This window comes from Bufo gargarizans, chromosome 6 (assembly GCF_014858855.1).
Source record: "Bufo gargarizans isolate SCDJY-AF-19 chromosome 6, ASM1485885v1, whole genome shotgun sequence".
Taxonomy (NCBI): domain Eukaryota; kingdom Metazoa; phylum Chordata; class Amphibia; order Anura; family Bufonidae; genus Bufo; species Bufo gargarizans.
In genome coordinates this window covers 164390056-164417655 of record NC_058085.1, presented here as the reverse complement: position 1 = coordinate 164417655, position 27600 = coordinate 164390056, and the positions used below count along the sequence as shown (strand labels likewise).

General features: G+C 39.8%; 2 protein-coding genes across 3 annotated transcripts in view; one reads left to right on the top strand and one right to left on the bottom strand.

Moving 5' to 3' along the window:
- The window catches only part of CDH23 (cadherin related 23), a 1302172-nt gene that overhangs the window by 947879 nt on the left and 326693 nt on the right, over positions 1–27600 (top strand).
- Positions 63–26941, bottom strand: C6H10orf105 (chromosome 6 C10orf105 homolog). 2 transcript variants are annotated; one of them, XM_044300083.1, is made up of 3 exons: positions 26739–26941; positions 10543–10669; positions 63–1062 (listed from the first exon to the last, which is right to left on the bottom strand). In XM_044300083.1, exon 3 carries the CDS (start codon positions 1055–1057, stop codon positions 629–631), a length of 429 nt encoding a protein of 142 aa, XP_044156018.1. In that variant the 5' UTR covers positions 1058–1062; positions 10543–10669; positions 26739–26941; the 3' UTR covers positions 63–628. The 2 variants fall into 2 exon arrangements, with proteins under 2 accessions (XP_044156018.1, XP_044156019.1); XM_044300084.1 differs by having other exon boundaries at positions 10556–10669.

Genomic DNA, 27600 nt, shown 5'->3' with positions numbered 1-27600 from the left:
TGTTATACTGAATAAATGCACTGTAAATGTTTACATTACTGAAAAGCCAAGCTTTATGAATGATGCATGATTAATCTTTAATGGCTGCAAACTTGTGAAGATGTCCAGCTCCGTTACTCCAGCCAGACGTGACCATTAATTTAAACAACCCAAGGAAAAATACAGCTAAATTAATTGGCATCTATTTTGTGCTTAGAATCTAGAGTTCTATAACGTTCTATAAAATTCACTTTGTGCAACAATACTTGAATATAGCACTGAAGAGTGGTTCTTGAATGTCTTCTTATTAGTATTGTTGCTCTTTTGTGCCGCGTATTTTCTGCAAGGATTATGCGGAAAATCCACAGTACCAGTACCAGCTAGGTAGCTGAAATTTTTAAACTCACGGAAATTTTCCATTCCGAAATGGACCTGTGGATTTTGAAATCTACAGCATGTCAAATGTTTGTGCAGATTTCTCTCTCTGAAATGCAAAGGGTGAGATCTGGGGCAAATCTGTGTCAAAATTCAAGGCAAAATCCCCAACTAACATGTGCATTTTGGTATAGATTTGCAGAAATGTAGAGAAAAATGGAACATTCAGATTCCGGTACTAAAAATGGATAATAAAGATAGCAACAATGCCCCATTACATTTTAGTAGACTCAAAAAAAGACCAGTCACGAGTGGTTGGTGTCTGCCTTGGACATGTCCTTTGGCACTGAGAAATTGGCCGACTTCTTCTAAAGCTGTTGATTGATTGGCGGAGTGAGCCTATCCTCTTCCAAAGTCTGAGCTGTGGTTCACTGGCATCTTCCACATGATAGGGCATGAATTCTCGTGGACCATATAGAGACTGATCTAGGGCAGCAGGCTTGCATAGTGTCACAAAAACTAGGCAGGTGGCAATAAGCAGAAAAATGCACACAAGTGAGATGATGATAGGTAAGGGGTCAGTAAAATCCATTGGCAATTTTGTGGTATTTATCGAGATATTCTCCATGGTAGTGTTATAAAGGTCGGTTATAGCTGTGCTCTGCAGTGTTTCATTAAACTTGACTGCAGTTTCAGTGGTCATCTTTCCTGAAAAAAAGAAAAAAAATACAAATATCAATATGTTTTCTTGTTAATAAATTAATAGGTTCACATTTATGTTTGTTTAATTCTAAACAGTCGCCTTTTTCAAAGGATAAACTGTCATTACATAGTAGTAGTTTGATGTCATTGCACAGTAGTAGTTTGTTGTCATTATACAGTAGTAGTTTGTTGTCATTATACGGTAGTACTGTAGTTTGTTGTCATTATACGGTAGTAGTTTGATATCATTGCACGGTAGTAGTTTGATGTCATTACACGGCAGTAGTATGATATTATTATACGGCAGTAGTTTGATGTCATTATACGGTAGTAGTTTGATGTCATTACATAGTAGTAGTTTGTTGTCATTACATAGTAGTAGTTTGTTGTCTTTATACAGTAGTAGTTTGATGTCATTGCACGGCAGTAGTTTGATGTCATTGCACAGTAGTAGTTTGTTGTCATTATACAGTAGTAGTTTGTTGTCATTATAAGGTAGTACTGTAGTTTGTTGTCATTATACGGTAGTAGTTTGATATCATTGCACGGTAGTAGTTTTGATATCATTGCACGGTAGTAGTTTGATGTCATTACACGGCAGTAGTATGATATTATTATACGGTAGTAGTTTGATGTCATTGCACAGTAGTAGTTTGATGTCATTATACGGTAGTAGTTTGATGTCATTATATGGTAGTAGTTTGATGTCTCTACACAGAAGTAGTTTGATGTCATTGAACGGTAGTAGTTTGATGTCTCTACACAGAAGTAGTTTCATATCATTTCACTGTAGTAAGTTGATGTTGTTACACAGTAGTAGTTGGATGTCATTGCAGAGTAAGCATTGCACAGTAGTATTTTGATGCAATTGCACAGTAGTAATTTGTCATTATACAGTAGTAGCAGTACCCCCCCATAAACAGTGCCGAAGGCCGCTCATAAAAACATTTCCAGCATAGTACAATAAATAATTGTGTCAGCAGAGTGTCCAACATAAATCATTTCCAGAATGCCCCAATAATCAATACCAGCAAATTACTCTGAATAAACAATGCTACCAGTAAAGGGCTACCCCACAAACAGCATAGCATAGTATTTACCTACAAGCAGTCATATAAATGTTAAAGGTCTACATACATGTCTATACAGTTCTCATTAAAGTTAATCGGGACAATTAAATACATATGAAGCTATCTCCCCCTTGTGGTGTTTTTTTTTTTTTTTTTTGCTCTACCCTCCAGGACCCTGTAGGAAAGTCTGAAAGAGCATACAGTGACCATGGTTTCTCACTCTAAAGGACAACAGATGAACATCTAAGTGACCTTTTACATGGTCCAATGATTGGGAACAAACAACATTCTTTCCTAATCCTCACCCCATGTAAACTTGCTGCCTGTCTCCCAACAAAGGAGAAAATGCTTATTTGTCGGGTGATTTCATCTTTTATGCAGCACCCAAAGTCATCTTTTGCTGACAGCCCATCGGCCAGTGTAAGTAGGGATGTGCTGCCATCTTATAATGACTGCATGGAGACCAACAATCAAATTACTGATTGTTTGTCCCCATACTCCTGATGACTGACGCATGTAAACGGCACTTAACGAGCACAGATCAACATGCTCTTATCATCAATCGCTGCTTATTTAGGGGCAGACATCTTCCTGTGTGAAGACCTCTTTACACTCTTTAGTGATAATCTGCCCTAAAGGGGCCTTAAAGGGAACCTGTCACCGGGATTTTGTGTATAGAGCTGAGGACATGGGTTGCTAGATGGCCGCTAGCACATCCGCAATATCCAGTCCCCATAGCTCTGTGTGCTTTTATTGTGTCAAAAAAACAATTTGATACATATGCAAATTAACCTGAGATGAGTCCTGTGTGTCAGATGAGTCAGGGACAGGACTCATCTCAGGTTAATTTGCATATGTATCAAATCGTTTTTTTGACACAATAAAAGCACACAGAGCTATGGGGACTGGGTATTGCGGATGTGCTAGTGGCCATCTAGCAACCCATGTCCTCAGCTCTATACCCAAAATCCCGGTGACAGGTTCCCTTTAAAAAGACCCTGATAGTTGAGTCCCCTATCCTCTTAGCAAGTGAACCATTTAACAGTATCAACACAAATATGGGGTATTCTGTCTGTCACACAACAGACAACTGCTCTTCTAAAACTGGCTCCCTCCTCTATTATCATATCTCTCCTACTTATATGAGAAGTGTATTATGGAGATGCTGTAAATGCAATTACTTTATATAGTAGAATAAGGGCTCGTATACACTAATAGACAATATAGCAAGTGAACTCATGCTCCTTTACTCCATTTACATAGAGCAATCAATGGCAAATCACAGTGTTTGGGCACATACAGTTAGATTACTGCCGACCTTACATGAGGAAATCTAACAACCAGTGGATTATATGCCCACAAACGAGGTGCAGAAAAGCACAAATGAGAGTTTGCCAGTTGGTCAGGTAATCGGTGGACATGTGATCAGGAACACATGTTTAAAAGTGCAGTTGTTCACCCGATTTTTGGACTGTGTAAATTGGCCTTAAATTGATCAGAAGTGAACCTACAGTTATGAAACTGTATTATGAAATAATATTAATTATTAAGTGCATCTTTCAATAAAAAAATGTGTGTGCATTTTAATAACTTTTGTAATATAATTTATTAGGGGGACATTAAAGGCATTGTGTTGTGTTATGATATTGATGACCTATCCTCAGGACAGGTCATCAGTATCAGCTATTCGAAGAGGCCACGTTGCTTGTACAAGCGCTGCATCCTCTTCAATGTCTACCTACATGCCCTGTAGATTATAGTGGAGATGCACTGCAGTTACATCTTTTTCTCAAAATTCAAGTGATCACTACAATGTAGACGGCATGCAGGTAAATATTGAAGAGGATGTAGAGTGCCGTGGCCTCTTCAAACAACTAATCGGACTCCTGCTGATCTGATAGTGTTGACTTATCCTGAGGATAGATCAATTTCATGACATTGCACAACCCCTTTACACAGTGTCCCCTTACCATCACTCTGAGTGTTGCTAAGGAGAATCCATCTTTACTGTTCTACTGACCATTGAATATGGCTTGCTGTAAGATTCAGAGGTCAGCTTTAGTGATGAGCCGCAGGGGCCATATTCGAATTCGCGATATTTCACAAATATTTTGCAGAATATTTGTCGAATATTCGCAAATTTGAATATTCGTTATATTCTACATTCTTTTTTTTTACTCGAAAATCGGCATGGTAATGATTGCGTAATATGCGAATATTACACAATCAATACAGGCGTGGGTCAAAAACTAATATATAGCACTATAGAATATAGTGCTATATATTTGTTTTTTGAATATTCATAATTTTTTCCATCTGAACACGATTCCTCCGTGCTTCTTGCTTGTGGGCCAATGAGTCATTGGCCCACAAGCAACTTAAGCAGGGAGGAATCGTGACTTCAGATGGAAAAAAATGACAAATATTCAAAAAAAGGATATATAACACTATATTCAATATAGTGCTATATATTAGTTTTTTAGAATATACGTCATTTTTTTTTCCATCTGAAGTCATGATTCCTCCCTGCTTAAGTTGCTTGTGGGCCAATGACTCATTGGCCCACAAGCAAGAAGCAGGGAGGAATCGTGTTCAGATGGAAAAAATTATGAATATTTGAAAAAAGGAATATATAGCACTATAGTCTAAATATTCGTGAATACTCGAAGTTGCTATATTGGAGATAATAATTAGCTTTTCGAATATTCACGCTCAACACTAGTCAGCTTTTCAGTCCACCTCTGTTCTCTCTTCCCTAGCCACTACAGATGTAGCCAGCATTAAAGTCAAACCTGATGCGTTATCCCACTAACTTCTCTCACTAACTTAAAGGTGGTGTTAAGTTACACTGCTGGGATCCCACAGATTTTGGCGCTGGCTACATCTGTACCTCCCTATATGTAACCATATCATCTGCTGTCAGTGCTGAATGCTGCAGCCTGGTTCCTTTCCCTATCTTCCCACCATTATCCAGAAACGCACTGGGAAGAGTAGTGGAGTTGCAGTGATCAGCCCTGACAGTAAGTGTTCTGTATACCTGCGTTTGGCACTTACTATCCACTGCAGCACTACTCTCTATCTCCCTAGCACCCTCCCTGGTTAGTTAGTAAGTACTGGGAAGATAGAGATCAGTGCAGCAGTGAACAGAAAGTGCTAAACTTCGGCACACAGTACACTTACAGTCAGAGCTGGTCGATGTAGCTCTGCTCCTATCTATCTTCCCAGTATGTTTTTAGTTTACACTGGGGAGATAGGAATAGGGCTGCAGCCATCAGCAGAGTTGAGACAGGGAGGGATTCTTAGTATAGGTAAGGGACTCAGTATAAATCATAGCAAACTTCTTTTTAAAATGGGTTACTTACACATAGATAGACAGTGGCTGGGGCAGAGAGAGCAGAGGCAGACTCAGAAGCCAGCCTCTGCATCTAACAAACCATAAAACACTGAAGTCAGACTCTCTTTACCAATGCTCAGTTACAAGCTTGCTTAGAGGATGCTTCAAAGATAGTTTTTAAAATAACTGTTCACCTCATAGAACCAACACTGCACCGCCACCACTCCTCTGCAACTGCATTAACCCTTACTAGCAGTCCACAATTGCCTGGACAGTCACACCGCCTTTCCGCTGTGCTCGCCTCCAAAATCAGTTGCAAACATTCATTTTCCATAGAATACGTAAAGCAGCAACATTGAATAAAGCCATTGAACCAGGATCGGTGAGTGCCGCTTTATGTATTCTATGGAAGATGAAAGTTTTTAAAATATAAACAGAGTATATACAAAAGGTATTATAGTATTACTGTTCCTACACCTTTTTACAGAAAAGTTGAAATGACAGTTACACTAATGGTGACCATTTTCAAGTGTTTTAGAAGATGTCTAATATTCAGCCTTTCAGAATTTTCTAGATTCAAAGTAACTAGTATATTTACATTTTACTGTTTTAATAGGCTATTCTATAATTTTCTAGTTGTTAAGTAACTTACCCATTTAGTCGGAAGAGGCACACGTTTGTCAGATCATAGCAAACAGAAAGTACTGATTTGTGGTCCAAGAGGAGAGCAGATGGGGAGTCTTTTTGTGCACTACAACGTTGGTTGTATTTCTGTCTCATAAGGCCTCGTGCTGTAAGACAGCTCAGTCTCAGGAGGTGTGTATATATATCTGTAAGTGCAGATCATCTCAGCAGGGAGTCTTCCAAATGAGTGTGAGAGGATTTGCATACATTAAGGAAAGATGCTCAAGAGCCAGTGCTATGAATTCTTTAAATAATAGAGGTGTGAGGGCGATGTGGGCTTCCTGAGGAAATTGGATTAACGGGTGTCACTGTCTTGAGTCAGACTCTCCATCAGGTTATGTCATTATGTGCGTTAGTCAATTTTAAAATTAGAAAATAGTGAAAGCTAAGGCTACTTTCACACCTGCGTTAGGTGCGGATCCGTCTGGTATCTGCACAGACGGATCCGCACCTATAATGCTAACGCTTGTATCTGTTCAGAACGGATCTGTTTGCATTATTATGAAAAAAAAGTCTAAGTCAAAACGGATCCATCCTGACTTACATTGAAAGTCAGGACGGATCCGTTTGGCTCCACATCACCAGGCAGCGTTTTGGTGTCTGCATCCAGAGCGGAATGGAGGCTGAACGGAGGCAAACGGATGCATTCTGAGCGGATCCTTATCCATTCAGAATGCATTGGGGCAAAACTGATCCGTTTTGAACAGTTTGTGAGATCCCTGAAACGGATCTCACAAACAGAATTCAAAACGCCAGTGTGAAAGTAGCCTTAAGCCGGAAAATAAATTAAAATTCTTACATGGTTCACTCCTTGCATACAGAATGCCTAAGAAAAGTTCCTGACCTGGAACCTTCAATAGCCAAGGTATGATTCATATAATCATTTCTTGAAATGAGTCATACATGTAAAGGTACAGACACACGTTATGTCTGTAATATGGCTGGTATGTTGCTGCCATGTGGAGGAGACCTGCATGACTATCCAGATCACCGGGGTATTCTATTCCTCTTTAACATTAATAATGAATAATCAATCGTTTCTAATGAGTTAGGCCTCATGCACACTAACATATTTTCTCTCCGTGTCCATTCCGTTTTCTTGCGGACCGTATACAGAACCATTAATTTCAATGGGTTCTCTAAAAAAAGGAAAGTGCTTTGTGTGCATTCTGTTTCCGTATGTCCGTATTTCCGTTCCGCAAAAAAATAGAACTTGTCCTATTATTGTCCGCATTACGGACAAGGATAGTACTGTTCTATTAGGGGCCAGCTGTTCCGTTCCGCAAAATACAGAATGCACACGGACGTCATCCATATTTTTTGTGGATCCGTTTTTTTGCGGACCGCAAAATACATACGGTCGTGTGCATGAGACCTTAATAGAATATTACCTCGGGCCTGGTCCCTATTTATATGATTTAGACCAGGCCCGAGGTATCCTGAGGCTGGGGGTCACTCTTTTCAGGGCGAGTGCTCTGACATACAGCCATGATAGTTTTCCCCAACCTAAGACTAGGGACTGTAAGGGAAAGAAACTAAAGACTGTAATGATCTAATGGAGCAGCTCACTACACTGACCCCCGCCTTAAAGGGGTTGTCCGAGTAATTTTTTTTGTTCTTTCTATGTTCCTAACTAGGCAAATATAGCAACTTTACAATTAACTCACTTTATCTGCAGTGCCTGGTTTCTCAGATTTTACTGAGGGTCACCATTTCTATCAGTATATTTCATGACTAAAGATGTGCCAAAATTGCACAAAAATTTCATCCTAAAGGTAACCATTAGGAGATTTAAAGTTCGAAAAAGTGTCTAGCCATGCACCGAAACTGTCGTCCAAACAGTCACTGGCTGTCTAAAGATGCCCATACACCTTCACTAACTGTAGATGACAGCTAAGTCTCTCCCATACACATGACCATTCGGTTTGGCCGAACATGGTTGTGCTTTTGCTGGGGAGAGAGGGGGAACTTGCTGCCAAACACTTCTACTGGCTTATTTCTCAGAAGAACCAAAGTGTCAGGCATTGAAATTCCAAATGCCTGATCATTTTCTCCCTCAACATCATCTGTTGGATGACCTCATGTACAGTAGATTGTCTTCAGGTTTGGTGGATAATAGCCTTTTGTGTGTTTACACTGCCTTTACTATTGCTGTTCCCTTCTAGGAAACTTCATGGATTAATTACTGCCGAGACATGTAAATGGGCACCTAAAGGTGACTGTAAGGTCTCCTACCCACATACATTTTGTTTGGATTTATTTTTAGTCCAAGACACAGCTGAAAATACAACAGCATTTTTTTTAATGCTACATTCATTTTTAGGTTTTGTTTATCATTGCATTTTTGAACAGACACAATTCCAGCATATGAGAGAAAAAAACTTTATGAAATGCTGCAATTTCCCCAAAAATGCCATGAAACCAAAAAGCATACCATAAGTAAAGAAAACTACCACAAAAAAGCACAGTTCTCAAACACTTACAGCTAACATCTGGAGACAGTGTTTAAAAAAAAAAAAATGAAAATGCCATTAAAAAAAGTCGCATAATCGCAAAAAGGGCTTGTTCACACAAACATGTGAAGCCTGTGCATTGCGGACCGTGATTTGCGATCTACAGCACGGATACGGGCTTCACACGTTTGTGTGAACAAGCCCTTATTTGCGATTATGCAGCTTTTTTTAATGGCATTTTCCTAGTTTTTTTTTGGGGGGGGGGGGTTTGCAGTCCGCAATGCACGGGTACCGTCCGTGGGGCAGGCGCATGGGGATCGCAGACCCATTCACTTGAATGGGTCCGCGATCCTTTCATTCTGCAAAAAGATAGAGCAAGTTCTATCATTTTGAGGTGCGGAAGCACAGAACAGAACCTCAGAAAGCACTCCGTGCTTCCGTAGTGTTCCATTCCGCATCTCCGGATTTGCGGACCCGTTGAAATTTATGGGTCAGCATCCATAATGCGGAATGGCCACGGAATGGTGCCCATATATTGGGGATCCGCAAATGCGGTGTGAACGAGCACTTAAGCTGGGAAAAAGCTATGTGTGAAACCAGCCTAAGGAGTCATGCACACGACCGTATGTATTTTGCGGTCCACAAAAAACGGATCTGCAAAAATAAGGATGACATCCATTTTTGCATTCTGTATTTTGAAGAACGGAACAGCTGGCCACTAATAGAACAGTACTATCATTGTCCATAATGCAGACAATAATTGGACATGTCCTATTTTTTGCAGAACGGAAATACGGACATACGGAAACGGAATGCACACAAAGTAACTTAAGGTTTTTTTTGCAGACCCACTGAAGTAATAGTTCCGCATACTGTCTAAAAAAAAAACTGAACGAACATGGAAAGAAAATACGTTTGTGTACATGAGCCGTAAAGCAGACAGACACTTTGATTCTGCCATCAGGACAGACCACATAAAAGTGTAACTGCCGATTTAATACATTTTATTTAATTTTTTTTAGGGCAAGGAATGTTTTCTTGTAATATACTGTACATTATTAGGGCTTGTTCACTCGGCCGTTGCCCCTCCGTTGCCATATTGCGACCCGCATACGGTGTTGCAATACACGGGGCACCGGCCATGTCCATTCCGCATCATGGATGCGGACCCATTCACTTGAATGGGTCCGCAAATCCGGAGATGCAAGGACCTGCGACGCCAGGTCGCAGCAGAGACCAGGACCAACACCATACAGGTCCTTGCAGGTTATAACAAAGAGCAACTGCACCCTGTACAAGCGGATCAGCACAAGCGGACGCCAGGAGCGGTAAAGTACTGCATTGTACTAATAAGAATATTGTTTGTCAATTGACTTTTTCTTATCCAGCATATGTGGCAAAACTGTGTGGACACAATTGAGCCCTACTGTGTGGATACCATGGTGACACACACATTGCATGCATCCAACTGATTTGTCTCCCTAGATAGGAGGATCGCCTGACAACTAGTCTTTTTCTCATCTAGTTTATGAGGAAGAAACCTAGGAGAGACTCTAAGAATAAGCCCCATTGTGTGGACACTACTGCCATATACATAATGTATGCATCCAAATCCTATTGAGAGTGTGGTGAACAACCAATCAACCCACTTAACAATTGGAGTCGCTGCCAATTTGCTTATTTGCACATTTTTCCACCATATATCAATTGCCGTCTAATATGATTATGTTTTTTATAATAAATTGTGTTTTTTTACTATTAAGTATGTTTTAATTTTTTAACTATGTTCAGCGAGTATATTTGATAAAGTATCTTTGATAAACTTTTACACACCTGTCCATCATTTGCCATATATTGAGTGACCCCCAAATTTTCCTACTATATATATATATATATATATATATATATATATACAGTTAATATCATAATACAAAGTACAGGGTACCTATGTACTTTACTTGAGAGTAGGACTTAGTTGCTGAGTTGTTGGATCACGCTCTGCCTTCAAAGATGTGACTCATAATACCTGATCTGCGCATCGGAATATACGTGTATTTGTCATTGAAATGTTCCTGAAGGAAAAAGAACACAATAGAGAAACCGCACATTAATGGTGTCGTCTATGTAAGTTACTTTTGGGCACAGAAAAAATAATGCTGGTATAGAAATCAATTTACATGTTTCCAGCTATCATCTACTCCGATCTTCACTAGTATTGTAGCTATGAGGTTTAAAACTCAGAATGTACTCAATATGCAAATGTGTGATATGTGCACACAGAATGGTAGTGGAGCTGTAGAGCAGCGTCTTCTCTAAAGGGTTTGTCAATAGCTAGAAATACTATAGGAAAGCACAGGGAATGAGCAATATGTAGCTACCGCAGAATTGTCAATCAGATTGACCGATAAGCTTTGACCATTTCTTGTTGGAAAGTGTTTTTGAAATGAAAAATTCTTATTCAATGTATCTATTAATTTCCTGTATAATAACACAGAACTTTTTAAAAAGATGGTGATGATGCTAACATTTCCATCTCACCTCCTAGTCACTTACAATGCAAACACAACAGTGTTGTTGTTTAAGATACCCATTCAGATTTCAATAGTTGGTGGTCCATACAGTTTTCACCGGCAATATCTACCAGAGTCCTATTAAGTGCAATTCTACTTGAATAGTACTGCTGCCCCTGACTCCAGATCATTGTCCATACTACATATGGCCATACCTACCCCAGTTTCCACTCTGTGTGTCTGCAAACCAGCGATAGAATACATTACAGGGACTCATGAGCATGCACAGTACTGTGGCTTGGTTGCTAGCACTGGTGCCTCTGGGTACTCCGTTTTTGTTTCATACACCAAAGACAAGCTGATAGGGACCTTAGATTGTGAGCTCCATGGAAGACAGCAAGCAATAATAATATCTGCAAAGCACTGTAGATGACATTATGCAGAGCACTCCGGGATGAGTTCTCTCAATGTGTTCCAGTGCTGGTTAGCCAGAGGGAACAGTGGTGAACATGGACATCATCTGGAGTCAGGGATATCAGCACTATTCTTGTAGTACTGCACTTAATAGGTTTTGGTATGACTAGGGTTGGACTTTGCACCACTTTAATTCATGCAGCAGGTAAGGGAGCTACAATGATGAATAGAGAAACAAGAGGTAGAGTATGCACTCTTGAGATCTTGACTACTAGAATGCAGAAGAAATCACAGCGCACCAAGAAGCGTGGCCACCACTGTTAGATCAAAGTGGTGACGTTAACCTGTGACAATCAGACCATGACTGTAAAGGGCACTTTTCACAGTCGAGAATTGAAAAGATCATCGCTAATGACCGTTTATGGTGATGCTAGTTAGCGATGATCTGGTGGTGTAAATGTACCACCGATTACCCGATGAACGCTCGGGTAATTAGATTGTTAGTGCCACCAGGAAACAACGAGTCTGTATGGGGAAGAACAATGGCATTAGTGATTATGCAATGGTCTCCTCTGCTAGCGATCAGCAGATTGTAAGAGTATTATTTGGACATGATGCACCATAAGACAGCACATTCCTTTTAAAGCCAAAACTGTTTATCTTTGAAGGGTTAATTTTAATATGTCATTTTATCAGATGGTGAAAGCACTAAAAATAAAGCCTAAAAGACAGAATCCCAAATATTGTGGGGTTTCTGTATAATATGTATAAAAATGTCATGCATTATAGGTATCCAGTAATAATTAAAGCGTACAACTTGTCTTGCAAAAAAAATCTCATACAGCAGTGTGAAAAATAAAAAAGTTGTGGCTCTTGGGAACCTGGGATGCAATAAATATGCCATGTGATTAAAGGGAATCTGTCACCAGTTTTATGCTGCTCCTGGTTCTGTACCCTCCTCCACCACCACTGAATGCTATTAGAAGAGAGCTGTCAATCAGTGGTGGGCAGTGGAGATAGCAGGAAGCCCATGGGTGTGAAGACTCCTGAGCATGCCCTGTATCGAGTGGATTCCAGCACTCGGCTCACGTGCTGCTCACTACTGATTTTAGCAAAACATCTCGGGCAATTCAAGTACTGTAAGTGACCCACAGTTTTGCTCCAGGTTTCTGCCACCAGTTTATGCTGGCCTCAGATAAGGCAGCATAAAACTAGTCAGATTTAATTTAAGGGGTTAAGAGGAAGTGACCTGTTGAGTCTTTCCTGTGAATGACACCAGTAATTTCGAGGAATTGGGAAGGTAGTTGAATATAAGCAATTTTTTTTTGGGGTTTCTTTAAAACTGGATCAATGAAAGTGGTCTTTATGATTTCTCATCAAAAACTGTGTATTCATAGTAACATAGTAACATAGTACATAAGGCCGAAAAAAGACATTTGTCCATCCAGTTCGGCCTGTTATCCTGCAAGCTGATCCAGAGGAAGGCAAAAAAAACCCTGTGAGGTAAAAGCCAATTTTCCTCACTTTAGGGGAATATAAAATTCCTTCCCGACTCCAATCAGGCAATCAGAATAAATCCCTGGATCAACGATCTCTCTCTAGTAGCTATAGCCTGTAATATTATTACGCTCCAGAAATACATCCAGGCCCCTCTTGAATTCCTTTATTGTACTCACCATCACCACCTCCTCAGGCAGAGAATTCCATAGTCTCACTGCTCTTACCGTAAAGAATCCTTTTCTATGTTTGTGTACAAACCTTCTTTCCTCCAGATGCAGAGAATGTCCAATAAATCCAAGCTCATGGCAATAAATATGACAAGAAATAAGAGGGTAAATGGGGGAGATTTATCAAACTGGTATAAAGTTGTTCATAGCAACTAACCAGATTCAACCTTTCATTTTCCAAAGGAAAAATGAAAAGTGGTATGTGGTTGCTATGTGCAACTAAGCCAGTTCTACTTTACACCAGTTTGATAAATCTCCCCCAATGGTTTGTGGTGATTTGTGGCCACAACGATGACCCTCTGTTGCCAGTGACTGGCCGCATCGTTCATATGTCCATATTGAGAGGGAACAGAAAGTACAGAGACTGGTGGAGGATATGTAAAGTGGGTCTTTCATTATCATCTGAGTTTTGTTTTGTTATTGCTCTGGGCAGTGTTTTATTATTGCTCTGGGCGGTGTTTTATTATCATTCTGGGCGGTGTTTTATTATCATTCTGGGCGGTGTTTTATTATCATTCTGGGTGGTGTTTTATTATTCTGGGCGGTGTTTTTTTATCGCTCTGGGCGGTGTTTTATTATCATTCTGGGCGGTGTTTTAGTATCGCTCTGGGCGGTGTTTTATTATCATTCTGGGTGGTGTTTTATTATCATTCTGGGCAGTGTTTTATTACCATTCTGGGTGGTGTTTTCATTTTCATTCTGGGCGGTGTTTTATTATCATTCTGGGCGGTGTTTTTTTATCGCTCTGGGCGGTGTTTTATTATCATTCTGGGTGGTGTTTTATTATCATTCTGGGCGGTGTTTTTTTATCGCTCTGGGCGGTGTTTTATTATCATTCTGGGCGGTGTGTTATAGTATCACTCTGGGCGGTGTTATAGTATCACTCTGGGCGGTGTTTTATTATGATTCTGGGCGGTGTTTTATTATCATTCTGGGCGGTGTGTTATAGTATCACTCTGGGCGGTGTTATAGTATCACTCTGGGCGGTGTTTTATTATGATTCTGGGCGGTGTTTTATTATCATTCTGGGCAGTGTTTTATTACCATTCTGGGTGGTGTTTTATTATCATTCTGGGTGGTGTTTTATTATCATTCTGGGTGGTGTTTTATTATAATTCTGGGTGGTGTTTTATTATCATTCTGGGTGGTGTTTTATTATCATTCTGGGTGGTGTTTTATTATCATTCTGGGTGGTGTTTTATTATCATTCTGGGTGGTGTTTTATTATAATTCTGGGCGGTGTTTTATTATCATTCTGGGTGGTGTTTTATTATCATTCTGGGTGGTGTTTTATTATTGCTCTGGGCGGTGTTTTATTACCATTCTGGTAATGGTGTTTTATTACCATTCTGGGTGGTGTTTTATTACCATTCTGGGTGGTGTTTTATTATCATTCTGGGCGGTGTTTTATTATCATTCTGGGCGGTGTTTTATTATCATTCAGGGCTTTATTACCATTCTGGATGGTGTTTTATTATCATTCTGGGTGGTGTTTTGTTATCGCTCTGGGCGGTGTTTTATTACCATTCTGGGTGGTGTTTTATTATCATTCAGGGCTTTATTACCATTCTGGGTGGTGTTTTATTACCATTCTGGGTGGTGTTTTATTACCATTCTAGGCGGTGTTTTATTATCATTCTGGGCGGTGTTTTATTATCATTCTGGGCTGTGTTTTATTATCATTCAGGGCTTTATTACCATTCTGGGTGGTGTTTTATTATCATTCTGGGTGGTGTTTTATTATCATTCAGGGCTTTATTACCATTCTGGGTGGTGTTTTATTATCATTCTGGGCGGTGTTTTATTATTATTCTGGGTGGTGTTTTATTATCATTCTGGGTGGTGTTTTATTATCATTCTGGGCGGTGTTTTATTATCATTCTGGGCGGTGTTAAACAATTTGTAACTGACCCAACAATCCCTTTAACCTAGAGAGGTATGGGAACGTCTTATTAAAATATTCATTCTGACACAGAATTATGATTTACAGCGCATTTCTCTCTCTCTTACAACCCCAACATCCACTTCTTCAATATGACCTGCCATCTCTCTTGACTTGTCTCTTTTAGTAGCATACTTGCCTTTACCATGCATTCCCCATTCTGGAGAATTGTTTCTTATGATTCTATGTTCTGCCATTCCTCTCTTATTCCTGCTAGAAGTTTATGGACAAGGTAAAATGGGAGTTACCAGAGTCTATTGGACAATGCCAGATTGCGCAGGGACACATCCCAAACTGGTCACCCCCACATATATCTTTATCCATAAACTTATAGAAAGAATTAAAGAAGAACATCATAAGACTGCATGCTCCATAATTGTCATTTCATGTAGAATAAAACAGACATGTCAGGAGAGGTGACAGGTCCTCTTTAAGATGGTTAAGAATAATGGGCGTTTAGTGACACATTAGAAAAATACAATCCCTGCCACAGGAAAAGATGCGGCAAGCAACCGGCTTGTTGATAGTATGAAAGACTCGTGCCTTGAAGCGGAAGACTTCAATACTGCTACAGGCGCACAGGGCTTGCTGAGTCGATTTGAAGTGTGAATAAGCTACATTACATGTCGCGGGCATCTATCGGTTTATGTCTTGTCTATGAAATAGTGCTCGGAGCAGTCAGTTGGCTTTCTAACCGTAGAGCTTGGCTTTTGCAGACACAAATCAAAACATTGATTTCTCCATGAATAAACAGAACAATGTATTTGAGGAAGGGTAATGTAGAAAATCAATTTTACATCGTGGCAGGATAGGAATGACAAACTGACTTTTGCTTCTATCTTCAAAATACTCATCACTAACAGTTTGCAATCAATCTTTTTCTGCTGTATTCTTTCAGCAAGGCCAGGGAGAATATTGTAGTACCATGTAGGGTTTCCACACAGCTTTGGCATATGAATTTCATGATCAAGAGGAAAGGAAAGATCTTTCCATTTTGGCACTTATAAAGCAAAATTATGGTCACTATTAGACCGTATGATTTTTATGTCAATTATCGGGACCAAGCTTCATAGGAATGCTCGTTTTTAATTATTGGCCTGTATAATCGATCAACCGATGAAAGAGCACAATGCTCGTTTGTGCAAGGTTGATGGACAACCTTCATTAGGATGAAGGACGCCTGATTATCAGCAGCACATCTCCCTGTGTAATCAGGGATGGGCTGATGATAATGAATGGAACTCAATAAAGTTGGTTGAACTTGATGGACGTTTGTCTTTTTTCAACTGTAATAACTATGTAACTATGTAAAAAGGAGGAACGACTGCGGTAGCGATCACATTTAAAGTTTTCATTTGCCTCTGTAATTAGGCCAAAGGACGGTGCAAATGAGTGCTGATAGATGTGTTAGCATCCTTTGGCGCTTTGTAGTCGGGTACAAATTGATGGAAGGGAGGGCCATCAATACCATATTAAGGCACATTATACCACCCCAACAGAGCCAAATACCACAGTCCATCACAAAATACATCCCCAGAAACTTCCATTGGCAGACTGTGAGGAGGGCCCAGGCAGCCCCCTGGGCATTGGCCCATCTGGAAATTTCCCTGAAAGGTCTATGGCCAATCTACCCCTGGCGCTCGCGCTGCCCAAACATAAAATGTACCCAATGTAATAGAGTTCTAACTTGGGAATTGGCACCTAAATAGCTACTTCATTTGCTTGCTAATGCTGCACTGCAAGCGAAGCAAAGTAGGCTAAAAGTGTAGGGTTACACATTAAATTCCTTGTTGCTACATCAGCATAAAAAAGAGTGACAGGAAGTAGGAAATAGACCCTGCAGACCTTTGTTACAAGTTTGTATTGAAAAACGCACTGTAAAAAGAATATTCTAATGAAGATGCTGTAATGAAGGAAAGCTTATTTCACTGTCTACAAGACTTTCAGTTTAGAACAACTATGATTAGAAAGTGGCCTATTGCTTAAATCAAGTGTTTTTTGTTTTCTGTATTTATAAGATGGTATCACACTTATTAGCACACTTCACGATAACATTGCAGTCCTTGATCCTGGTACCTTCACTGTTTGAAATACTACATAACTACACGCTCCTTCCCACATCCATTCCATACTCCTCTCCTCAGTGCACTTCCTACTTTGATTTGTACACATCACAGCTAGTTGACTACCACATTATGCCTTTTTATAGGTGGCTAGGCCACTGTATTACCAAAGCACTTTGCTAACTTTATCACTACTTTAATAGCCCATATACACATTATATTACGGTTGGCCTAACCTGGCATTTTTGCAGAACCAGCCGACAAACCAGTGTCAAGATAAGTGTCGGGAACTTTGAATTTCAGCTCCCGATCCTTTTGTTCTCCTAGGAGATAAGACAGACACCACCAGAGGTTCTGGCACAAGCTTTCTTCTCTCTTCAAGTTGAAAACACATTAACGCTTAACTGAGCGAAGCATATATGTATATGAAGGAGTTGGGAAAGTTAGCTGGACAAACTAGCATTTCTTAACCTAAAAGGAGCCCATGCACATTAGACTAAAGTTGATGAAAATAGACAGTTGGAATTATAATGAACATTTATTAACAAAGGCTGATCATTTTCAGCAACATCTTAAATAAAGTAATCCTTTCTTAGAAAAGATCTTCCATCCCCGAGTGTTCAACATAACCAGACAGATTGTTTGTCATGGCATCATTGAACATGTATGGCCAGTTTGAATGACTGTAACAGTATGGAATAAAATGTGCATGTCTGTGTCCATGAAGTTTGTTCATTAGACAACCATTCACTCAATGGTCGTTCAATCATAAGCCTACTTATATGTGATCTGCATGGCCAATTTTATGGCTCTGTTCGTACATGTATGGAGGCACAAGGAGGTAATGCAGCTTCATATTAAAGAATCAACCAACTGCATTATAGTTCCTCTATATTGTGATGAACTACAGAATTATTCTTTCCAACAATGCAGCCTGGTGTATCTGATGGAGCATGCCATTCAGTTCTTATTTTTGTTAGATTCTTAAGAAATCAAACTCTAAGTGCCCCTATATGAAGTTTATGGGCACTGCATTATGGCTCTGGCCAGAGTAATGGTGGGTTTACATGGCCAATGGAGCAGCCGATTTTCAGCATAGAAGTGTTCCTTTCCAACAACTGGCTGCTCGTTCAGTGTGGGTGAAGCGAAGCATTTACATACAGCAATAACCTCCACAGTATGAGGACATGTGGTTGCTACTGCGATTGTTCATCCTCATAAAACTGCATTGTTTCAGGGCAGTAGATCACTGTTTAGATAGCATGATCTGCTGCCCAGAAACAATAATTTACTTGCCTGCAGGAATAACAGTTTCACCCAATAAACAAGTGTTTCGACGGACAGATTATCGGGAACAAGCATTTGTAGGAACAATCCTCCTCAATAATCTGCCCAACAATCAGGCCATAAATCAACCTTAGCTCTTAGCTTTCCCTGATTGTTGATAGAAGCTCTTGAGTATAAACTGTCATCTGCCCATGTCAAAATCAGCCGTATCTGCTGAATGTAATGTAATATCAAAGGCAGAATTAGGGCTGTATTAGACCTGCAGATTTTGCAGGCGATTGTCGGGAAGGAAATGTTCCTTCCCGGCAATCGCCTGCTCGTCAGTAGAGGAGACCTCTGCTATTGCATTCAGTGATCTTCTCCACAGTATGGGAGGAGTGATCACTAATGCCAGCAGCAGACCGTGATTAGATAGCACAATCTGCTGTTGGGAAATTATGATTTTTAAGCAAGCTTAAAAATTGCGATTGCCAATGAACACTCATTAACGATGATCTGGCCGACCATTGGCCATTGTTAATGTACAGTTGCGTTAGATATCTATGATATGATATAAACACTAGTGTTGAGCGAAGGGAACTGTGGATCATAGTTCCAAAGTAGCTTTGTTCGAAACTTCGTTTGAATGCTGTACGGAGATTCAACTCTGTACAGCAATCAAATGTATGGGCTCCGGCTAAGGAAATTCATTATTAGTCTTGTGGGACCTCAGTAAATAACTTCGGGATTTGATTTTTAAACTTTAAAACCATTTTAAAACATGGATCCAAAGTCGGCTTCGGTATATACTGGTACCTTGGTACCGAAACCGACTTCGGATCTATGTTTTAATTTGGTTTTAAACTTTAAAAATCAAATCATGAAGTTATTCGCCGGAGCCCATACATTTGAATGCTGTACAGAGACCCATCTCTTAAAAATATGTTTTTAGCCAATCGACTTCGGATCTAGGATCCGAAGCTTGATTAGCTCAACACTAATAAAGACATTATTCATCTTGATTTTTATTTAGATTTTTATGTTTTAGTACTTTGTATTTGTCTATTATCTATAGACAAATACAAAGTACTAAAACACAAAAATCTAAATAAAAATAAAGATGAATAATGTGGACCCTTTTGATATTGGACTTAATAATAATAAATAAAATCCTATATTTTATAGGTCTGGTATTTTCTTCATTTTTGCCAGATTGTGAATGTGTTTCTGTGTTTGCAGTTTGGTCTTTTGAGTATCTGGTGTCAGACAAGCAGTAAGATTTTAGCACCCACTCTTATCCACCCTCCAAACAAAGTGAGCCACCTATATAAAAAAAAAAAAATATTCATTAACATCCTGGGAAATAACTGCCTATTATTTTGAAATTAATATGATTCTTTATGCAGAGGACACCAAATCAGCTGGGGGTGGCATAGTGGCTCCTTGGTTAGCGTTGGTGCCTTGTAGCGCTGGGATCCTACGTTTGAATCTGACCAAAGACAACATCTGAATGAAGTTTGCATGTTCTCCCCATGTCTACATGAGTTTCCTTCCACACTCCAAAGATATACTTAGAGGGAACTTAGATTGTGAGCGCCGCTGGGGACAGCCCAATGCTAATGTCTATAAAGCGTTGCCAGCACTATATAAGTTAGTAAAGTAAATAAATCAGGGATTTTATCATTTTTCATTCACCTAAGAATTGGCTTCATGTAGAAAAGACGTGCTAAAACTAGGGAGGTGCGTGCCATCTGCTGGAAGAATATAAGTACACATGTCTCGAATGTCCCGCTGTGCAGTCTTTTTCTTGGAAGGCAGGGGATGTGTTTTCTTACTAGACAGTTTTTTTTTTTTTCATGTAGAATTTAACACATTTTGTTTTCACACTAAAAGTAGGATCCTTTGTTTATTGCTGGTTTCTCGTTTAGATAATTGTGTCTTTGTTTGTTCTGTCTAGTGAGTACAAAGAAAGGCACCTAAACCAATAGGACCATAGAGGGTGTTAGGAGGATAGATTAAAATAATTACATTTATTTAGTCTTGAGAAGGTTTGGTTGTTTAAATCGTGTTTCTGTCCTACATTGGGGAAAAAGGATACAAAAGCTGTGTGCATCTGTTTAACGTATACATCGTGTTTATGTTAAACGTGGGACAAAAACATGATGTGAATACAGTCTAAAGAGGACATGGTTAACATATATAAATGACAATACAAAATATGGTGATAGACTGTTCCGTGCAAAATCCCTTTTAAAGACAAAGGGTGCACTGCCTCCATCTAGGGAAGATAAAGTCTCCAGAGGAAACAAGGCTTCTTTACTATAAGAACTGTGGATCTGTGGAATAGTCTACCCCAGCAGGTGGTCACAGCAGGAACAATTTATGGTTTAAAAGAAAAGGGTTAAAATTAGATCAGGGATGCCACACCTGCAGTCCTCCAGCTGCTGCAAAACTACAACTCCCAGCATGTCCTAATAGCTGTAGGCTGTCCAGGCATGCTGAGAGTTGTAGTTTTGCAACAGCTGGAGGGCAGCAGGTTGGGCATCCCAGAATTAGATGAATTCTTAAAAGTAAATAAAAATGTTGAATTTCATGGTCCAATGTTAATAAAGTCTATAAAACACTCGTGGAGCCAAAACTATTACTACACCCCTACCTGAACTCCTTGGGAGGTGTAGTTTCCAAATTAGGATAATATTTGGGGGGATTCCATTGTGCTGCTACCACGTGGCACTCAAACCTATTCCAGCAAATTCTGATCTTCAAACACTAAATGCTGCTCCTTCTTTTCTGACCCCTGCAGTTTGCCCAGTTTACGATCACATATTTGGTATTTATGTAAATAATTGTTTGCTGTTCTTGTGAAAGTGACACATTTTAAGCTAAGACTACAACTTTTTGGAAAAATTTATTTTTTTAATTTTCATGGTCTAATTCTAATATATTCTATGAAATACCTGTGGGATAAAACTGCTCATTAAACCCCTAGTTAAATTCCTTGAGGGATATAGTTTCCAAAATATATATATATTTTTTTTTTTGGGGGGGGGGGGGTTATATTTTGGCAAATCAAGGATGCTGCAAAACTTAAATAGTGCCTGAAACACATCGTAAAAAATCATCAAGGTTCACTTTAATTTCTGAGGCCAGTAGTTGTCAGGCAGAACATTAGAACCATAGATAGAATATTTCTAAAAACTAAAGATTCAAGACATAATAAATGCTGCATTTTGAATGTCTGTTTGAAGGGAGTCTGTCATCCAACTGTTTGCACAGACACAAAGCTTTGATTTATCTGTTTTGTTGATCTCAGTCTCCATTCCCAAGTTATGATTCTTTTTCCTAATATGCAATTTAGGCTTTTGGTGCAATGAGGGTGTCACCATTGCTCTTGTTGCACCCAAAATCCACTCCCTTCTGTGGCCAGCCTTTTCCACTTTGCTACTGCCTGGCCCTGTCAATCGAAGGAGTGATGCAGAGTAGATGATAAAAATAAAAAAAATGACTTATTCCCAGAGCATGCTCTAAATATACTTACTCATTATTAGAAATCAAATCCACATTAAGTGGAAATAAAAGGACATAAAAAAACACGCTTCGGGGCGCTGTAACTTCTTCAGATACAGGACTGATCTGAAGAAGGGGCAGCTCCCCCAAGCACATTATTTGGACCACACTATGTTTTTATGTCCTTTTATTTTCACTTCATGTGGATTTTAATTCTGATAATGTGTTAGTATTTTTAGAGGATGCCTGAAAAAAAGTTATTTTTGTTTATCCTCTACTTTGTACCTCCTCTCTACCTTCAGACCGTGACAACTACCGTCTTCATGTGGATGACCATGTCCAGCCAGCAAGCCTCCAATCTCTTGCCATTGAGCACACATGCACCTTGGTTGTTGTGACTACTCACAAAACCGGTAGGTGAGCGACTTTGCACTGCGTTTGTTGGGTATCACCCTATGTTTGCACCCTGTATTTTTCTTTAGCTTTATCTAAATCAAAGAATTAGGGGATGGGCTGGCTACAGAAAAGAATGGAGCTTGGGTGTCACAGAACATTGGTGACACCCTCATTGCTCAAAATGCCTAATTTGGATCTTAAGAAAAATTGGAGAATGGAGAATAGAGCCTTGGATCAACAAAAGAAAATATACTTTTATCAAGAGAACTACAACTATGTGTCTATGCAAATAGTTGGATAGGGAAATTGTTGGTAATAGACACCCTTTAAATGCAAGGAATCTGATTTGTTCTCTTTTTGTTTACTGTGGCTTATTACTAATCATTCAAATCTATCTTTCTGTCCCACTATTCGGGTACGGCCACATGTTCAGGTTTCTTGATGCAGTTTTGGAACCCAAAATCAGTTGTGGATTATAAAAAGAAATAAAGTACAATTTCTGCTCTTTTTTTAATTTTATTCCTGGTTATGGTTTCTAAAACTGCACCAGTGAACCAAACAGTGTGGCTGTACCTATTTGCTCATGGATTGTAAGCTCTTGGGAGCAGGGGCCTCGCTCTTATCTTGAGTAATTTATTTTGTAATGTTTGAATTGAATGTCTGAAATGTAAAATGCTGTGGAATATGTTGGTGCTATAAAAAGATTATTATCATTATTATGACTACTATTATTAAAGAATATTCTTCAGTCTTCGGTCATTCTAACTGTTGCAAGCTTGTATTTGGAATTAAAAAGGGCTGTTCCAGATTGATCAGCAGGTGTCCATCTGATGGGACTTTCATGATCACAAAAATGGAAGTTCTGTATCCCCCATTTCAATGAAGCAGTAGTCGAGAAAAGTGCTTGGCTATCTCCAGCAGTCCTATACATTTTTAATGGAGAGACAGTGTGAACGCTCTACTATCACTCCATTCAATTAGAGGGCACTAGACACCCATTCTTGTGATCGTGGGGGTCACACAGTGATCAGACACCCACCAATCATCTATCCTTTGCGTAAATGATAAGTGCTCATTCTGAGGCAACCTTTTACGCATTTACACAAGCTCTAAGAGGCTGGCTAACATGTTATTAAAGGGGTTGTCTCACTTCAGTGAATGGCATTTATCATGTAGAGAAAGTTAATACAGGGCACTTCCTAATGTATTGTGATTGTCCATATTGCATCCTTTACTGGCTTGATTCATTTTCCTATCACATTATATACTGCTTGTTTCTATGATTACAACCACCCTGCAATCCAGCAGTAGTGGTCGTGCTTGCACACAATAGTAAAAAAAAAAAAAAAGCTAGTTTATATTCACTCCCATGTTCCCAGCCACTGGAGAGGCCAGCCCCTTTTCTTATAGTGCGCAAGCACAGCCAAGGCTGCTGGATTGTATTGTGGTTTTAACCATGGGAATGAGCAGTGTATAATGTGATGAAAAAATGAATCAAGCCAACAAAGGAGGTAATATGGACAATCACAATACATTAGTAGGTGGTTTGTATTAACTTTGTATACATGATAAATGCCATGTGCTGAAGTGAGACCAATACTTTTAAATCTATGACAAATATAAAAAAAATGCAGAGGCCTCTTGCGGGGGCGGCTCTATCACTCCTCTATCACTCAGTTCCCTTCAGCCCTTCTTAAACACTGCAGCTAGATATAAGACTTTGAAAATATTCAAGCCCATCATTATTAATATGGTAGTGGAAATCCAGTTCTCCAGTAGAAATCTAGTGGTCAGTGTGCATTGCTTTTGTCATAGAGAGATGAAGAGAAGTTAAAGGGGTTGTCCGGGTTCAGAGCTGAACCCGAGCATACCCATATTTTCACCCAGGCAGCTCCCCCTGATGTTAGCATCGGAGCATCTCATCCTCTGAAGTGCTCCCTTGCCCTGCACTAGATTGTGCAGGGCACGGGCTCTTTTGTTTACAATAACACACTGCCGGGCGGAGGCTTCTGCCCGTCAGTGTGTTCGGTGACGTCACTGGCTCTGATAGGCGTGCTTCACGCTGCCCTAGCCATTTTACTGGCTAGAGCAGCTCTAAAGCCTGCCGATCAGTGCCGGTGATGTCACTGGGCTCCCTGGCATCCCCATGGAGAGCCCGGTTCGTAACCAGAACTCCTGAAAATGCGATTTACCGCAGGGCAAAGGAGAGCTCTGAACCCGGACAACCCCTTCAAAAGAACTAGATATAATCCAATAGGGCAGTTGAGATGATACCACACAAATTGGGGCAGATTCACTAATACTGTCTAATAGACAGTGTAAGCTTAGGCTATATGTCACAGAGGGGGAGATGCTGAGTAGACCAGTCTGTGCTAATTGGTTCATGTAGGTGTTGGAAGACATGTATGCCAGTTTTTTGCACAAATTGCTCCAACATTCTGGAGCATTTTCACAAGTAAATCTGCCCCATTGTATTGTTGACATATCATGCTGCTTATGTCCAGTGTTAGACATGCATTATGGCCCTGTTACTAGGCTTGAGCGAATTTAGTTTTGGACCATAGATCTGAAGTTGATTCACTAAATAAACTTAGGGGCTCATTTATCAATCTGTTGTAAAGTAGAACTGGCTTAGTTGTCCTTAGTAACCAATCAGATTCCACCTTTCATTTTTGACAGCTCCTTTGGAAAATGAAAGGTGGAATCTGATTGGTTGCTATGGGCAACTAAACCAGTACTTTACATCAGATTGATAAATTACCCCCTTAGTTGGTAATGCTGTTTCCGTACAGCATTAAAATGTATGGGCTACAGTTAGCCAAATTTCGTCTGGGGCGAAGTTGTGCGAGACTTCGGTGAATGACTTTGGTATTCCTATCTGCGTATTTGCCAAGGCCAATAAGATAATGGGTTGCATCAAAAGGGGCATAGATGCCCGTGATGAGAACATAGTCCTGCCACTTTACAAATCACTAGTCAGACCACACATGGAGTACCGTGTACAGTTCTGGGCTCCAGTGAACAAGGCAGACATAGCAGAGCTGGAGAGGGTCCAGAGGAGGGCAACTAAAGTAATAACTGGAATGGGGCAACTACAGTATCATGAATAATTATCAAAATTAGGATTATTTAGTAAAAATCCTCTGCGTCTGGAGAAAAGAAGGTTTGCACGCACAGAAGAGGATTCTTTACTGTAAGAGCAGTGAGACTATGGAACTCTCTGCCTGAGGAGGTGGTGATGGTGAGTTCACTAAAAGAGTTCAAGAGGGGCCTGGATGTGTTTCTGGAGTGTAATAATATTACAGGCTATAGCTAGTAGAGAGGGGTCGTTGATCCAGAGAGTTATTCTGATTGCCTGATTGGAGTCGGGAAGGAATTTTTTTTCCCCCTAAAGTGAGGAAAATTGGCTTCTACCTCACAGTTTTTTTTTTGCCTTCCTCTGGATCAACTTTAAGGAAAACAGGCTGAACTAGATAGACAGATCTTTTTTCAGCCTTATAAACTATGTTACTATGTATTTAAAAAACATTTTAAAATAGGAATCCAAAGTGGGCTTTGGTACTGGAAGGTACCTCGGTAGCAAAGCCGACTTTGGATTCCTATTTTAAAATGTTTTTTAAATACGCAGATAGGAATATCAAAGTCATTCACCAAAGTCTCGCTCAACTTTGCTACGTGGAGCCAATGCATTTTAATGGTGTACGGAAACAGCGTTGTTTTTTAACGCATTGACTTCAAGCTCTATTCGCTCAAGCCTACCTGTTACTGTTAGGTGCCATTGTAACTTTACAAAAAATAAAAGTGCATGTAGGTGAAGCATACAGTCTGTACAGTAAGTGGGCCCTACAGGTGCAGGATGCTGAGCTAAACAATGGCAGCTCGGTACCCATGCAGCATACACTTGATCATTGTTCATCACACACTGTTGTACCTCTGTAAAGTCTCCATGGATTTAGCTTCAAACTGTGAGTTAACATCGCAGACATGGCTGACACCTTTTATCCTCATGAGAGATTGATGGGGAGCAACATTCATTTAGAAGTCTCTTCATAGCTCACAAAATGACAAGATTCTCCTTATGAATGCAAAGGAAGACAAAAAATAGACCTAAGAGCTTTACAGTCCTGAAGAGTTATACTAGACTTTTGTGTGGCCTCCAGCTTCACCCACAAATCACTAATAGTCAGTATATTATGGTGTCCATGCATCTTGATGCATAATTCTTGCTTCTTTCTGCACATGTGAACATTGAGTTTCACTAGGTTGGTGACTATACGGACTTTGTTACAATATTTAAGTTATCTGCAAAATCCCACCTGATTATAAGATGTTCTCATCCGGTCTTCAAGTCGCTCATGGTTCTGCAGGTCCCTGCTGGATGCCTGTTTTTCTCAAACTTCCTTGCCCTTTGCTGGGGGGGTTGGATGGAAAGATAGAGACAGCAAGAGGGAGGAGAGGGGTGTGGGTGATTCAGACAAAGGAGAGAAAGTAAAATGTTAATGGAAACAAATTAGAAGCATTTCTCAAATCTGGTTGCATTTGTAATACAAGGGTAAAGTGTGATGGCACCAAGTGGATCACAGTTTAACCCAGGGGAAGTCCTCAAAACTTCTCTTTACTTTTTATTCAATCATCTCCGAGTTTGTTTTCTTTGATGAAGGTTAATGTTGTCTCCCAAGCAGCTCATTTCCCCCTGTGGGATGTTTACATGGTACAGTCTGGTAGCTGGATTTTGTTCGCTGAATGCCAGCCTTCAGGTTGCTGTGAAGTTGAGATGGGCTTTAAAGAGGAGGGGGAGGGAGAGATGGTGTGAACGTTTCTATAAAGAGCCTCTTTATATTCTTCTCTGCAAGCATTTTTTCCTGGCGTTAATTTAACATTTCCAGTGACAGCAGCTTTTTAAAGCATTTAGGAATAGTGTAATATGATGTTGTTTCTTGTACATAGCAATGATTTTATATGCTTCTATTTGGTAGTTTTCCACATTCAGATTTTGACTCCAGACTAATGTTCCCATCACAAGCAGTATGTTAGGAACGAATGTCGAAGCTGGCTTGAGTGGTGCTTGAAAGTTTGTGAGCCCTTCAGAATTTTCTACATTTCTATTTCAATTTGACCTAACACTACATCAAATTTTCGCACAATCCTAAAAGTAGATAAAGATAACCAAATCAAAGA